This window comes from Dipodomys merriami, unplaced genomic scaffold, assembly GCF_024711535.1.
Source record: "Dipodomys merriami isolate MVZ:Mamm:240054 unplaced genomic scaffold, mDipMer1.0.p SCAF_30, whole genome shotgun sequence".
In the NCBI taxonomy this organism is placed as follows: domain Eukaryota; kingdom Metazoa; phylum Chordata; class Mammalia; order Rodentia; family Heteromyidae; genus Dipodomys; species Dipodomys merriami.
The window spans coordinates 3,469,452-3,484,035 of record NW_027204493.1 but is presented as its reverse complement, the minus strand read 5'-3'; the positions used below and the strand labels follow the sequence as shown (position 1 = coordinate 3,484,035).

Sequence of the window (14,584 nt, the reverse complement as noted above, 5' to 3'; positions counted from 1 at the left end):
AACTCTTCTTTTATGGATCATACTTTTAGGGTCTGAAATCTCTTGCCTTGTTATAAAAAACATAAATTTCCTATTTTAAAACAAGCTATATAGTTTTATGGATTCATTTTAAATTAACTTTTATACAGTATGTGAGTGAATCAATGATCCTTTTAAGTTTTTTATTTTTCTTTTTTGCCTATACAAAACCAATTGTTACAGCATCATAGTGTATCTTTCCTTCAAATAGCTTTTGAATCTTTGTCAAAAATCATGTCGGCATTTCTTTAAGGGTCTGTTTTTGAATCTCTATTACATTCTATTTGTCTTTGTTGCTTTTCCTTCTGTCAGCATCACTTATTGATTATTACAGTTATTCATAAATCATAAAACTAAGTTAAGTGATTCCTCCCAGTTTATTTTTCATTTCCAAATGTTTTAACTAGATTAATTTTCTTTGCATGTGAATGTTAGAATATATTTGTGTCTATCTATGAAAATTTTTATTGGGTTTTAGATAGGAATTGATTATATATCTGTATTAATTTTGGGAGAGGTGACATCTTTTTCAATTCATGAACTCAGTGTTTCTCTACATTCATCGTATTTATACCATCAATTTTTGTCAATATTATATAGTTTCCTACAGAAAAATTGTATACATATTATGTTAGATTCCTCACTAAAGATTCTTTGCATTTAAAAACAACTTTAACAAGTAACTGTATATACTTGGAGTTACAATGGGATATTTGCATATTACAGTGTATTGATCAAATCACAGTAATTAGTGTCTCCAACTCCTAGTATTTTGGGGGGGGGTCTGGTAGTGGGGCTTGAACTCTGGGCCTGGGCGCTGACCCTCAGCTCTTCAGCTCAAGGCTACCGCTCTACCACTCGAGCCACAGTGCCACTTCCGGCTTTTTTCTTTTTGCTTATGTGGTGCTGAGGAATCGAACCCAGGGCCTCAGGCTTGCAAGGCAAGCACTCTACCACTGAGCCACCTTCCCAGCCCCCATCTCCTCGTATTTCTTATGTGGAGACTTATGTGTTGTTAAGCAATTGTGTCATTATATTTATTATTATTGTTGTTGTTATTTTATCTTTAAGTAGTTGTACAAAGGAGCTGCCATTCAACAAAGTAGCTCACGAATATAATGCATCTTGATTAATTTTTTCAAGTTTCAATCATTTAATTAATTAATGCCTTTAAATGAAACATAGCTTTTTAATGTGCCTCACTCAAGCTTCAGGGAAAAGAGAATGAATTGTTGTATAGACATATCAAAGACTCAGAAATTTAAAGAAATATATATATATATATGTATTTATGTCATCTAACATTTTTGCACAAATTAAAAATCGGGCTTTTGGTCTCCATTTGCACTAGGTCAAGCTCATTTTAGCTTGAAGACAAAGTATTGCCTCTTCTAGATTCATGATTCTCCTTTGTACTCGTTTCTTAATTGTATAGGATATGCATTGAATTTTATGACTGTATTATATCCTTAATCTTTAAATGATATGCATACAAGTTGTTTTCATGTTTATCTTGCATCCTGTGAACTTTCTGGTCTCAGTTTTAGGTGTTGTATTATAGATTCTCTGTTGTTTTCTAAATGATCTCTCATGCCATTTGAAAATAGAGCAACGTTTTATTTCCTTACCTCTGTCTGATTGGTTTGTCTTTGATTCCCTTATGTTGTGGCATTGTGTAGTACTTGGAGTACTACACTGGAGGAAAGAGCATGTTTTCCTTCTCTCCAATCTTAGGTGAAAGTGAGCCAGTGTATAGTGTCCACTGCAGACGCTATTTGGAAAGGGCAGAAGGTTTCTTCTCTATTTCTCTTTTGAGAGAGCATTTATTATTAATAGATGTCTGAACTGGGTAAATGATTTTCTGTGTTGATTCACATAGGCATGCAGGTTTTGAGTCTGTTAATATGCATTGATTGATTTTGAATCATCATTGCATTCCCAGAGTACATTCAACTTGGCACATACTTCTTATCAGTCAAATTCTACTACTTAATTTTTCATTACAACCTTCTTGCGTCTATGTATATAAGAAATTTCTGGGTTTCCTTTATTGTTTCTGGTTTTTCTTTTGATATTGGTTTAATCTGGCATCAGGATAATATTGCTACATAAAATAAACTGGGGAAGTGTGCTTTCTTTTCTATTTTCTAGAGGCCTTTGTTTATTAAGAACATATGCCAGTGGACCCTGCTGGGTGGGACAAGATTTTCTTTGGGAGAGTTGTTAAATTATAAACTCGATACTCAATATAAAGCTAAACCTGACAAACACCAATTTCATTATATCATTAGTAGTAGTTTGTGTTTTGTTTATAGGAATTGAACCTTTTCTTTCAAGTTGACACATTTAAGTGTGCTCAGTTATGCATACTATTTTCTTATTAGCCTATTTTTAATAAAAGGGCCAACGGGCATATCCTCAACTTTCTTCTTGATACCAATAATTTCTATCATCTCTGTTTTCTGGTTGTCTTACTAGTGTGTTTTTTCAGAGCTATTAATCTTTTTAAAAAGTCAGTTCTTTGCTTCTATCAAATTTTCTACACTTTTTGTTCATATGCTTATTTTTCATTTTATCTATATGCCACTTCATTGTGTTTTTCCTTTCTTCTTTTTATTTATTTTTTTCTTCTTATTCTAGATTCCTGAGATGGAGGCTTAGATGATTGATTTAAAACTTTTCTTAATTTCTGCTAGCAGCCTTTCTGCTATGCCCTCAAAATTTTGATACTTTGTGTTTCTATTTTCATTCAGTCAAATGCACTTTTATTTTCCCTTGAGCATTCTTCTTTCATCCAATATTTATTTAGAAGTGTATTCCTTAGTTTCCTTATGTTTGGAGATTTTTTTCTCCTTACATTATTGTTTTGATTCTACTGTGGTCAAAGGACATATACTTTCTGACATGAGGTATTTTTAATTTGCTCAGGTTGTATACGGTCTATCTTGCAATAAGTTCACGTATACTCTATGATGTGTTTATAATGTTGATTCTGATTGGTTGGGTGTTGATTCTTCTATATCCTAGTTGGTTTTCTAATTGCCTACAATTGTCTAAGTCTTCAATTACAATTATGGATCTTTCCATTTGCATACAGTTCTACCCATTTTTCTTGTATATAGTTTATAGTTCTGTTTTTTCCTTGATGTATTGACTCTTTTATATCATTTAATGTCCCCCTTTGTGTCATGATTATCTTTGCTCTGCAGCCTACTTTACTTGATATCAATATAATCATACATCCATTCTTTTGATTGTTTGCATGTTAGGAACTTTTCCATTATTTTACCCTCAACCTGCTTATATCATATTTAAGTGAGTTTCTCATAGACAGCATATAGTTTGATCACATTTTAAAACCCACTCTTTCAACCTCTGTACTCTAACTGGTATATTTAGAGATATAATTACTATATTAGGGTTTAACTCTATCATTTCCATTTTGTTTTGTGGGACCTTTTGTTTTCCTGCCATCATATTATGTAAATGATTAATTTCTTTTTTAATTTAACCTATCTATAGTGTTTTAGAATGTATCTCTTCTGCTGGGCATTATTCCATCTATTACTATCAGAATGATACCAGTTTCCTTTAGATTCCTTTACTTTTATCTATTTATACAATAACTCTTAAATATTTCCTTTGTATACATTCAGAACTCCATCAAACGATGTTAGCAATTTTGCTTCAACTGCTAAACTGCCTGCACAAAATGCAAAAGAAATTCTATTGTGCATTTTGCACACTGCGTCTTTCCTCCTTTCTGATTTCTTGTTTTGAAAAGTAACTTTATTTCTGTTTACAGAACATTCTTCAGCTGTTCATTCAAAGGTAAATATGCTGCCACCAAATTTTTTTTGTTACCATAATTGCAATACTGATTTCTGCTTCATTTATGAAGTGTATTTCCACTGAGTACAGGACCCTGGGTTGCGAGGTCTTTCTTCCAGCAACTAAGAAGTACTGTAAACCTTCCTTCTGGTCTCCAGGGTTTCTGGGGAGAAATCTTCTGTCATTTAAATTAGTTTAGTCTTAAAGATAACTGTTGTAATCTCCTGAGTGTTTTGATGAGGTTTTCTTTTTCAATTTTCAGAAATTTAATTATAATGTGTTTTCACATGGAAAACAGACTAACAGAGCATGAATGACCAGTCCCCAAGGCTCTGTTAATTATTTTCAGTCTAATTATTCCTTTTTATATTCAGATGGGGCAATTTCTGTAATTCTATATTTTTTATTTTACTTAAATATCTTTTTTATTTTGCCATTAAGCCCAACCACTGAGCTCTTTCTTTTGGTTATTGTATTTTTCAGTCATAAAATTGCCATTTGCTTCTTGTTTATCTTGGGTCTTTGCTATGACTAAAGTTTTGAGTAAAGCCAATTTTACTCTGTTTGTGTCAGATGTGTTTATAATTGTTCCTCAAAGCATTTGGCCATGGATGCTTTTCATGAAAAGAAGGCCCTGCCATTCTTAAGTGGAGCCCATGCTTCCTCCTTAATTATTTCAGTCACTATCTTGGAAGCTGCACTGGAGTCTCCTTGTTACAGCTCTGAAAGGATGGGAGATGAGGTATCCTGCCCGACCTTTTTCGGTATTACTAGATGTGAAGTTACTCTTTTAATCTGTATATTTGAACATAATTGAGCAGTCATTCTCTAAAAATTTTCTATTCTGTTATTATCTAAAAGTTTTTTTTTATCCTGTTAGCCTGTCCCTTCTCTGAGCAATCTGTTCCAGTAATGTACCTGCTGCTAGAATATTCAGGTCTGACTTGGATTATCAGAAGCCAAAAGAAAACCCAAGAAGCATACCACTATTTCTCATCCTGAAGACTAGTCACATAGCTCTCTAGCTATCAGTCTTATCATCTGTATTTCATAATATCCAGGGGTTTATTGTCATTAGTAGAAGGAATACAGATAAATTTCATTTGTTCCCTTGTTCAGAGAAGAATGAGATTTGCTTTTAAGTATTAATTTTAAATTTCAGGCCCTTATTCATTTAAATAAACCAGTCTGCTCTATTTTGTACTTCTTGGCTTTTTTGTAATTTACTCTCTTGTTAGTTTTCTGTAATTTAGTCTATCATTGACTTTTCCTTTTAGAATCTTTTTATGAAGAGCTCTGTGTCAACTTCTTCAAAACTGTGCTTTTATAATTTTGGGGTATTTAGAATTATATGAACCTAAAAAGCATCTTGATACCTTCATACTTTTCACGATGTTTTTATTCTTTGGTGTAAATTATTTGATTTTACAGCTTAATAGTTTTATCTTCAAAATTTCCTCTGATATTTCATTTAAAAGAGTTTATATGGCAATGGTCTAGACACTGGCCATAGGAGGAGGACAAAAACCCTTTTTAACAAGCCAGGGTGAACAGATGTTGTCTCTATCTCCTACCTTTGAACCCTATAGGCCATTTGGCTTTTAATCCTTTCATTGCAAGTTCTTGAGAAGACCTCATCATGGGAGGCTTGAGGGCTAGAGTTGTTCTGATGGAATGGCTTTCACTTAAGTCTTCTGAAGTGTCATTCTATTCAAATTTGCAGCAAATGACACCACAAGAAATAGACCTAGGAATCATTTATTAAATTTGCTTGCAAGAGTGCTGAAGACTTTCCCTACTAGATCAGCTGCTCTGAGCCATTTATTTCCTGAAATCACATGAGAAAATGGGGGTTTTAAACCAGACAACAAAAACTTTATATTTTGTAGGTGTCTGGGATAGAAATGGAACTAATGTGACAGTTTGCATTTCCTTTTGTCCTTTGCCAAATAGTAAGCTCAGCTGCAGTACCTCAGAAATCTATTGATGCTTATATAATTGTGTTTCAATTTATTCCTTATTCTTTTATTTCATTATTTAGAGAATACTGTATTGATGACTATAATCAAGGCCACATAGATAAAATTTTACATATTTATGATTCCTTATTTTTAACATCCTGTCTTAATTTCAATTTTCCTTCCTTATTATGTTGGCTTATTCAGTTTAGAAATATTTTTTGGTATTTCCTTGCAAATATATTGATTCCTCACAGATAAGATGAAATGAAAATACATCATTTAGTTGTAAATCAGATGATTTACTGTTCTGGAAGTTCCAATTATTTCAAATAAATTATTATAAATGTATTCATAAATCACAAATGATTAAGATACAATTTTTTAAATGGAAAAAGACACAGATGTACCTGAAATAATGCTAGCTGGTAGGTGAATCAACTCAGTAAGCACAATCTCCTATACTACTTCTTAGAACTTGTTTTCTCATGAAATTCTTTTACCTCCTTTAGAATCCTCCAATCTACCTTGTAATCCTACCTTATTCATTGTCTGGGGGTATTTCCATACCACATTAGCTTTACTCACTTATTTGTCAGCATCCGGTAGTCTGCCACTTTAGTGGACAAATCAAGTATTTGATCCAAAATTTCTCCACAAATTGTATAATGCTTTTCATAACGAGCCTGAGCCCTTTCTACAGCAATCTTCTCATGAATTTCCTTTTCTCTGAAGATTTGTTCTTCAAATTCAATTTTGGCTTGTTTTGCCAGAGCCTGATAATGCAAAAAACATATTTTTAAGTCATAATTGTCTGAAAGTGGAAGAAATACAGTCATAAAATTCAATGCAGATTCCACAAACTTAAAAAAAAACTGAGGGAAAGTGTGGGGTTGGAGAGGATAGGGGAGAATATTGATCAAGATGCACTGTACTCATAAAGTGTTGTTGTTTTTTTTTTCTGCTGATCATGGAGCCTGAATTCTGGGCCTAGGTGCTGTCCCCTCAGCTCTTCAACTCAAGGCTAGCACTCTACAACTTGAGCCAGAGCACCACTTTTGGCTTTTTTGCTTATGTGTTGCTGAGGAATCGAACCCAGTGCCTCATGCGTGCAAGCCAAGCACTACCACTGAGCCACCTTCTCAGCCCAATGTATCCATAAACTTTGTTGAATAGAAAAATCGTTTGTGTAACTACTTAAAAGCAATGGAAACAAAAAAGAAAATGATGCTAAAAGTGAATAGTCAAAAAAGGCTTTAAAACAACTACATTAAGTACTGAGTATGATGGCAAACACAATATGGGGAATATTTCACCTTTACTTTATCAACCAAGCACAACATGGTAGTCTGACTGACCAAAGGAGAAAACAGTAACTTAGACCTTCAGGCTTTCTTAAGCAGTCACAAATCACAGAGAAATTGACAAGTCTGTGCCAAATTGTAAGATAGCTCATCACCACATGGGAGCCCTTACCGGGGCACCTCTGCTATGACCACTACTATTGGTGTTTTCAGTGTAGGAAGCCCACAATTCTGGTCTATACTTAGAAACTACTTTGAAATGCCCTGATTTTGCTAGTGTGAGATCATCATACATTAGAAAACAAATATGAAAGGTGTTAACCCCCTAGTGTTAGTTTTAATAAATTGATAACCCTCATTTTTAGAAACATCTACTTCTGCAGAAAATGATGAAATATTTAGTATTTACGATGAAATTAAACATACAAAAAAGAAAGTAATAAAATATTTAACTGTTTATTCATAACTTCTACTTGGACAGTACTGCCATTTTGTTTTCAGAACCTTTTTTGTATACTAAATTTAGCCTCCTATCATGACGAATAACACAATACTCAGTGAATGGGATTCCAGTGATCAAATGTGGCTTCACAGAAAGCTGTGGCAAACTCAAGCAATCCATCAAGTGCTAGCTTGATGGAATCTAGACTTGGTCAATGAAACTTGATCCAATCAGTAAAAAACATAAGTAAAACTTGACTTTACAAGTTCTGTGGTCAAATTCAAGCTCTTCCTTGTGTGGAATTCAAATTCAAACTATGAGAAGTTGGGCAAATTGTTCAGCCTCTTTAAGCCCCAGTTTCCTCAAAGTGGGGATATTAATAATTCTTAGCATTCAGAGAAAAACCCAATTATCTTCTGAGAATAAGTATTTTGTATCACACCATTCTTTTTTTTTTTTTTTTTTGGTCGTGGGGCTTGAACTCTGGGCCTGAGCGCTGTCCCTCAGCTCTTCAGCTCAAGGCAAGTGCTCTACCACTTGAGCTACAGCGCCACTTCCAGTTTTCTAGTAGTTTATTGGATATAAGAGTCCTTTCCTGCCGGGGCTGGCTTTGAACCGTGATCTCAGCCTCCTGAGGATCTCAGCCTCCTGAGTAGCTAGGATTACAAGTGTGAGCTACCAGCACCCGGCTTATCATACCATTCTTAAATGATTACATGTCTGATAGTAGGTTTCTATGTAAGGTTTATTATTATTAGTTTGCTGCTGCTGCTGTTTATTTTTACAAGCTTATTTTATTTTTTTGACAGGCAACTGGTTGGGCCAGAGTCCAGAATTACACAAGAATTTACCATTCTTGAACTGTTTTTATTTTCATGGGTAAAGAATATAAGTTAGGTGCAAAGCTTTACGGAATGTTTCATGAAATGTGAAGAGGAAAAAATGAATCTAAGACACCAGGAATATTAGAGCATTCATTATGGAAAGAGTGAAAGAAAAATTGATCATTAGTTTGGTTTGCTACTGTGCCAGTGAAATATGTGGAAATTTTTGTGATGTGATAGAACCAAAGCTTTGAGAAGAATGAAATGGCCATATCAATAACAGAACAGCTTTCAATTTTGCTTCTTGTTATCGTCTATCTGTTTCCCTCCTGCCATACTTTCACTCATCTCCTTCCTCCCTTGTAGAAAACTATATGAAATGAACTGCTAGAGCTATTCAGTCTTCTCATTCTACCTACCATCAACTTGGCTCAACTCACCACAATTTCCAGTCTTCTTTCATTAAAGTTGGCTGTAGTCTACATTAGAAAGGAGGAAAGGAAAAGGAAGCCCTTGGGAGGTAATCAATTTCAGGGATTGTGAGCTTGCACTCTTGAGTTTCATAGAACAGGCGTTGCTCTTCCTGTGGAACTGATAAACTGGAACTTCTTAAGTGTTCTAAGCTTCATTTTCCTTGTACTTAAAATGCACATAAGGAAGTGTCTAATTGTGGCTATTGCAAAGATTTTATATGCATACAAGCATAGGTAATGCTTGGCTCAAAGCCAATGCTCCAAAAAGTTTTAAAACTGGATTGTAGTTAAATAGTACTGATACAAGTTGATGGCACATAATTTGGGGACCTGGAATTGTCTTAATGGAGAATGGCTGCCCAATTGCCATGAAGTAAGAGATTAGTAGATTTAATCTAGAAATTAAACAAATTAAAAAAATAATCTCTTCAGTGTAAAAAACACAAAGTTCTCCCATTTCCTTACCTCACTACTTTGTTTGTTTTTCCTTTTTCTTTGAACTGTGACAGATGCTGGACTAAGTCTTGGGAAACAGTGACCAGAAGCAAATGGCTTACTCCTGAGCTTGCATGCTAATTGGGATATGCAAAGTCAAAAAGCCACAGGAATAAATGACTAATTGGCAGTGCATGTCAAGTGGCCCTAGATCTAAAATGAAGGTAGGGAGCTTACACAACAGGGAACCCTGATGTAGACAAGACATGACATTTGTAAAGAGCTCTGAAAGATGAATATTAGCTGGATAAGGGCACAGGGCCGGAAGAAGAAAAATGCAAGAAATGCCTCATTTGGGGATCAGGAAAGAGCTAGGAGATGGAGGGATATGTTGTTGGTGGGAAACTAAGGATGGGATTCCAGACCGGATGGCAGCTATCAAACCAGAGTTCAAAAGATTCTCTTGCATATAGAATGGATTGGAGAGGAGCCAGACTTCAGCAGCAGGGCACCATTCTCAATGACATTGCATTCTTAGAGTACCCAGGTAAATGAATAATGCTGATGGAAAGAAAAGAGGAATGCTATATGGATTAAAAACCCCACAGTGCCTTGTTGAAACAGTGTAAAAGCTATCACTAGCTGAGGCTATTCACCTAGAATAAGCAACATCAGTGTTTACCTAGTAACACTAATAGACTTTAGAGAAAAGGAAAGTCCTTTGGGCATTTGTGGAAAAAGAAAGTCATGATTCAAAGAAATGAATAGGAACATAGGAAAGGATTAGACAATCATCAGGGTTTTTTTTTAACAGCATTATATTATGCCTGAAGAAATAGTGACATATTTCAGATAAGCAAAATTGACAGTAGAGGAGGTACAGTCTATTATCAATCTAGAAGAACTCAGGAAATATTATTGTGTATAGGTCTTTCCTGGGAAATTATCTGGAAAACAAGCACATTAATCCATGAGACACATGAACACAGGACTGATGGGGAACATTACAAGCTTAGGTACTAGGAGAATTAAGACTAAAGGAAGAAAGTGTCATGTAATTATGAAGAAATAAAAAAATGGGAAGATAGTAGGCAGATCACACAAGAAATGAATTCTTCTTAAGCAATAGATAATAAAAGACAGCTTTGCTTCACAGAAAGTTTTAAAAAGGACCCCCAGGAAGATTTTTAAGGGAGATTTGGCTTACCGCTTCTCGATCAAGAGCATCCTGGAAATCTTTGAGACGTCTTTCTTCATATTGTTTTTCCCTGAAAATTCTGTTCTGCCACAAAACTTCCTTTTCATGCCTAGCATGCATGAGCTGAACAGCAATCCTGCGTTCCTGCTGGGACTGGCGCATCAACCGGTGAATCAACTGCTCCTCGCGATAGGCTTCCTGTGAAACCAAAGCCAATGATTCCTCAAAGCCAAGTCCAGATTCCTCAATAGGCTAACAGATCTACCCACAAATACTCTATAAAAGGCATCAAGTTTACCTAAAACAACTTTTGTTACTTGATTTCAACCTGAATGTGTCAAAAACACAAGCTGAAAAAGAAAAAAATTCCCAACAGATGCTGCATAATTTTAGTATTTAGAAACAATATGGTCTTGAAACTTACAATTAACTTAAATGAATTTTACCCTTAAAATATGATCAAAATATTATCCTAGATGTATACTAATTATTGAAAATAAGGGAAACCATGGGACTTATGTTTCTTTGGGTCTGGCTTACTTCACTTAATATGATTTTTTTTCCAAGTCTTTCCATCTTTCCATTTCCTTACAAATAGGGAAGTGTCATTCTTTCTGATGGACGTATAGAATTCCATTGTGTGTGTGTGTACATACCACATTTTCTTGATCCATTCATCTACTGAGGGGCATATCAGGGTTGGTTCCATATCTTAGCTATAAGCTCAAAAGCTATGTACATATGACCATATAAGATGATGCTAAGCACAATGAACTCCAAGACACAGAAACAAGAGGTTTTTCTTTGTTGTTTTTAATGTACTATGTGATTTTTTGTTTCTTTTGTATGTTCTTCCCCCTATAGTATATCTCCTGTTGTCACTGTATTTAATTTTTGTACACTGGTATTGTATATATATATGTTTATTTGAATTAGGGAAGGGGAATAACAGAATGGTGAAACAAGGGACAAGGTGGGAACTAATGCCACAGTGATATACACAAAAATATATGTTGGAAATGATCTGTACAACAATGATCTGAGTGGTGGAGGGGAGAGAAAGTAGGAGAAAAATGAGGGAAGGGGTAACAAGTTTGACAAAACAATGTACATATTACCTTACTTATGCAACTGTAACCTTTCTGTATATCACCTTGACAATAAAAAATGCATGCCAAAAATATGATCAAAATAAATTAGACATTCTCTTCAAAGTTTTTTTAAATCACTGACAAAATTGTTTAATTATAAGAATGTTTTCAGCTGTTTGGAAATATGATATTTTTATTTTAAGGTAACAAGTAGCTATAAAACAGATGCAGTTATTGCCCATGAAAAGACAGTAGTCCTGGTTATTTCCCATAGAGTTAGTTCAATACTAATATGAGGAAAAGTTAAAAAACTAACAGAATATAAAGAGTAGAGAGGCCAGACCAAGTAGAAATGGTATTTTGCTTGTCTTAAGAACAAATCTGTGTGGCTAGATCTCAAAACAGATGAACTCTGCTGTTTTAGAAGAAGAGAGAACAGAAGGGGCGGACCAGTAAATGTACAGTGGGAAAAACACCAACTTGAAAATAGTGAATACAGGTGCTGTTCCCAGCTGTACCATTCATTGGCTATGTAGCTTTGGCAAATAACTTAGTATTACAGGGTTATTTCTTGATAGGTCACAAGGAGAGGTTTAGGTGGAAGATGACTTCCCAGGGCCCAACAAGTTCATTTAATGTCTAAACAGAGACCTCATGTGGAAAGAGGAAGTAATTATAGTTCTCAAATTATCTTTACGAGATTACAGAATTATTGTTTACTTAACAAAATTAAGACACAAATAATATTTTATGAAACTTTCACCTGGGAATTTTTTGGAAATGTGAATTACAGTTCAGCTGAAGTTAAACTATTTTTTCTTGCATCTTCTTTCAAATATTTTAAAAATTCATATTAATGTGTTTTAAATTAATTTTGTGGCTGTGGGTATGACTCAAGTTGTAGAGAACCTACCTAGTAAACATGAGTCCTTGAGTTCAAACTCAGGATGTACCAAAAAATTTAATTTTGTGTACATTGAGTCTCCAAAGTGAGGGGAGTTGTGATATTTCCATAGACATATCTTCTATAACTTTTTCTTGTGTATGTGTGTGTGAGTGTGCTCCTTTCCTGGGGATTAAACTTAATGCCTAGACACCATTTGCTTTTTGCTCAAGGCTACTATTCTACCATTCGAGCCATATCTCCAATTTGGGTTTTTTGGTGGTTAATTGAAGGTAAGAATCTCAAGGACTTTCCTGCCTAGGCTGGCTTTCAACATCAACCCTCAGATCTCAAGCCTCCTGACTTGCTACAATTACAAGTTTGAAGCCTGCTTACAACTTTTTATTATCCTCTCTTCCCCAACCCCAATTTTAAAACTTCCTTGCAGAATTTTTAACAGGGGTTTCTATATTCTTTGGTTTGTGCATAGAATCAACTTTAATCACGTTTTGTCCCCCTTGCCTTTTTTCCCTTTCTCTTCCTTCCTCCATCTGGTTCTCCACTCAGTAGTCTGCCTTTTATATTCATGTCTTGATTTATTCATGTATTTATTTTAGATCCCAATTTCATATATGAGAAAACTATATAGCATTTGTTCTTCTGAATCTGGCTTACTTCACTTAACCTAATAGTTTCAGATTCTATCAATTTTCCTGAAAAGGACAATTCCATTCTTCATTCTGGTGACTAGTATATTTTTGTGTAATATGTCACATTTTCTTTATCCATTTATCCATTGGCGAGCATGCAAGCAGGTTCCATAGCTTCGCTATTGTGAATAGTGCTGCAATAAACACAGGTGTATTGTATGGTGATTTACTTTCCTTCAGATATGCCCAGAATGGTATAGCTGGCTCATATGGCAGTTCTAATTATAATTTTTTAAGACACCTTATACTGATTTCCATACTTATTTCCATTTTCACTAGTAGTATTTAGGGATTCCTTTGCCTGGGTCCTTGCCCACATTTGTTTTCTTGATGACAGTTATTCTCACTGGGGTTAGATCAAATCTCACTGTTAAAACAGTATAATTGAGTCATTCGTTTCCTTTTAAGATTCAGTAGTGAAAGTGGAGACAAAGTGTGAAAAGGGCCTCAAGTTCCTCATGTCTTTTCATTCACAGCTTTTCATGTTACCCTATGGCTGTGCTCATCAAAACACAGAACCTATTTCTCTACTCCTTAAATATGAGGAAAGGAAGTGTCAATCTTGATCTGACCAGTGGGACATCAGCCAAAATCTAAAAAAAGTATAACTATAAAAAGGCAGTTGGGTCTGCCGCTACCACTGTGTGAATCGCCTGATGGACCAAAAAATAAAATCTTACAGAGGCATTAGCCTTGCAAAAAAGGGCTCCTAGAATCTTGTGTGTCTGCCGGCCTCAGCCAGCCACCAATTGACCACAGACATTGAGCAAGTCCAGATGAAACAACAAGAAAACATGGAGGTGAGGCTAGCCTCAAGTTTCTACTGCAATGCTGAGATAGTTTAAGGGTCACAAAGTACCATTACATTTTAAATTGGAAGTTGCTTTATTATTCCAAATGAATTCTAATTCCCCAAAGGTTCAATCGAATGAAATGAAGGATATAGTTTCTCACAGAAACTCAGGTGTAAGTTACTGTTAGGTGTTCAGGAAAGCCTACAAACCTACAAGAGACAAAATATCCTATGTTTGAAATGAATAAAGTAGAAAATGGTTATTCTGATTATATTTACTGTATGCGGAGGGATTTCAATATATCTCAATTTGACTGTCAAGGCCTCTACTAAAGTTAGGAGCTTATTCAGGTCTACCACCATTTGCTTAATTCTCCATTTATTATGGATCTAGTCTAGGCAGTCAACTAAGAAGCAATGAAACATTCCATTTCTCTGAAAGCCCTGAATCTCCTGTGAGAGTCTCTTCTCTGAAAACACACTTCACCTTGCAGCGTTTCCACAGCCCCTGGAAGCTGCACCTCCACCCTGTCCTCTTCCTCTGCCTCCACTTCCACCTTCAGTTAGTGAGCTCCTGGCTGTCCTCCATGTTTCTGTTCTCACCTACAACACAGCATCCCCTGA

General features: G+C 35.1%; 1 protein-coding gene across 3 annotated transcripts in view; it reads right to left on the bottom strand.

Annotated features, from left to right (window-relative positions):
• Spef2 (sperm flagellar 2) overlaps positions 1 to 14,584 on the bottom strand; it is a 160,717-nt gene that overhangs the window by 118,377 nt on the left and 27,756 nt on the right. For all 3 annotated transcript variants that reach the window (XM_070041026.1, XM_070041023.1, XM_070041024.1), the window contains exons 8-9: positions 10,493 to 10,681; positions 6,396 to 6,583 (exon numbers count right to left, since the gene is read on the bottom strand). In XM_070041026.1, the coding sequence (XP_069897127.1) occupies positions 6,396 to 6,583; positions 10,493 to 10,681 (377 nt within the window). The remainder of the gene's footprint in view (positions 1 to 6,395; positions 6,584 to 10,492; positions 10,682 to 14,584) is intronic.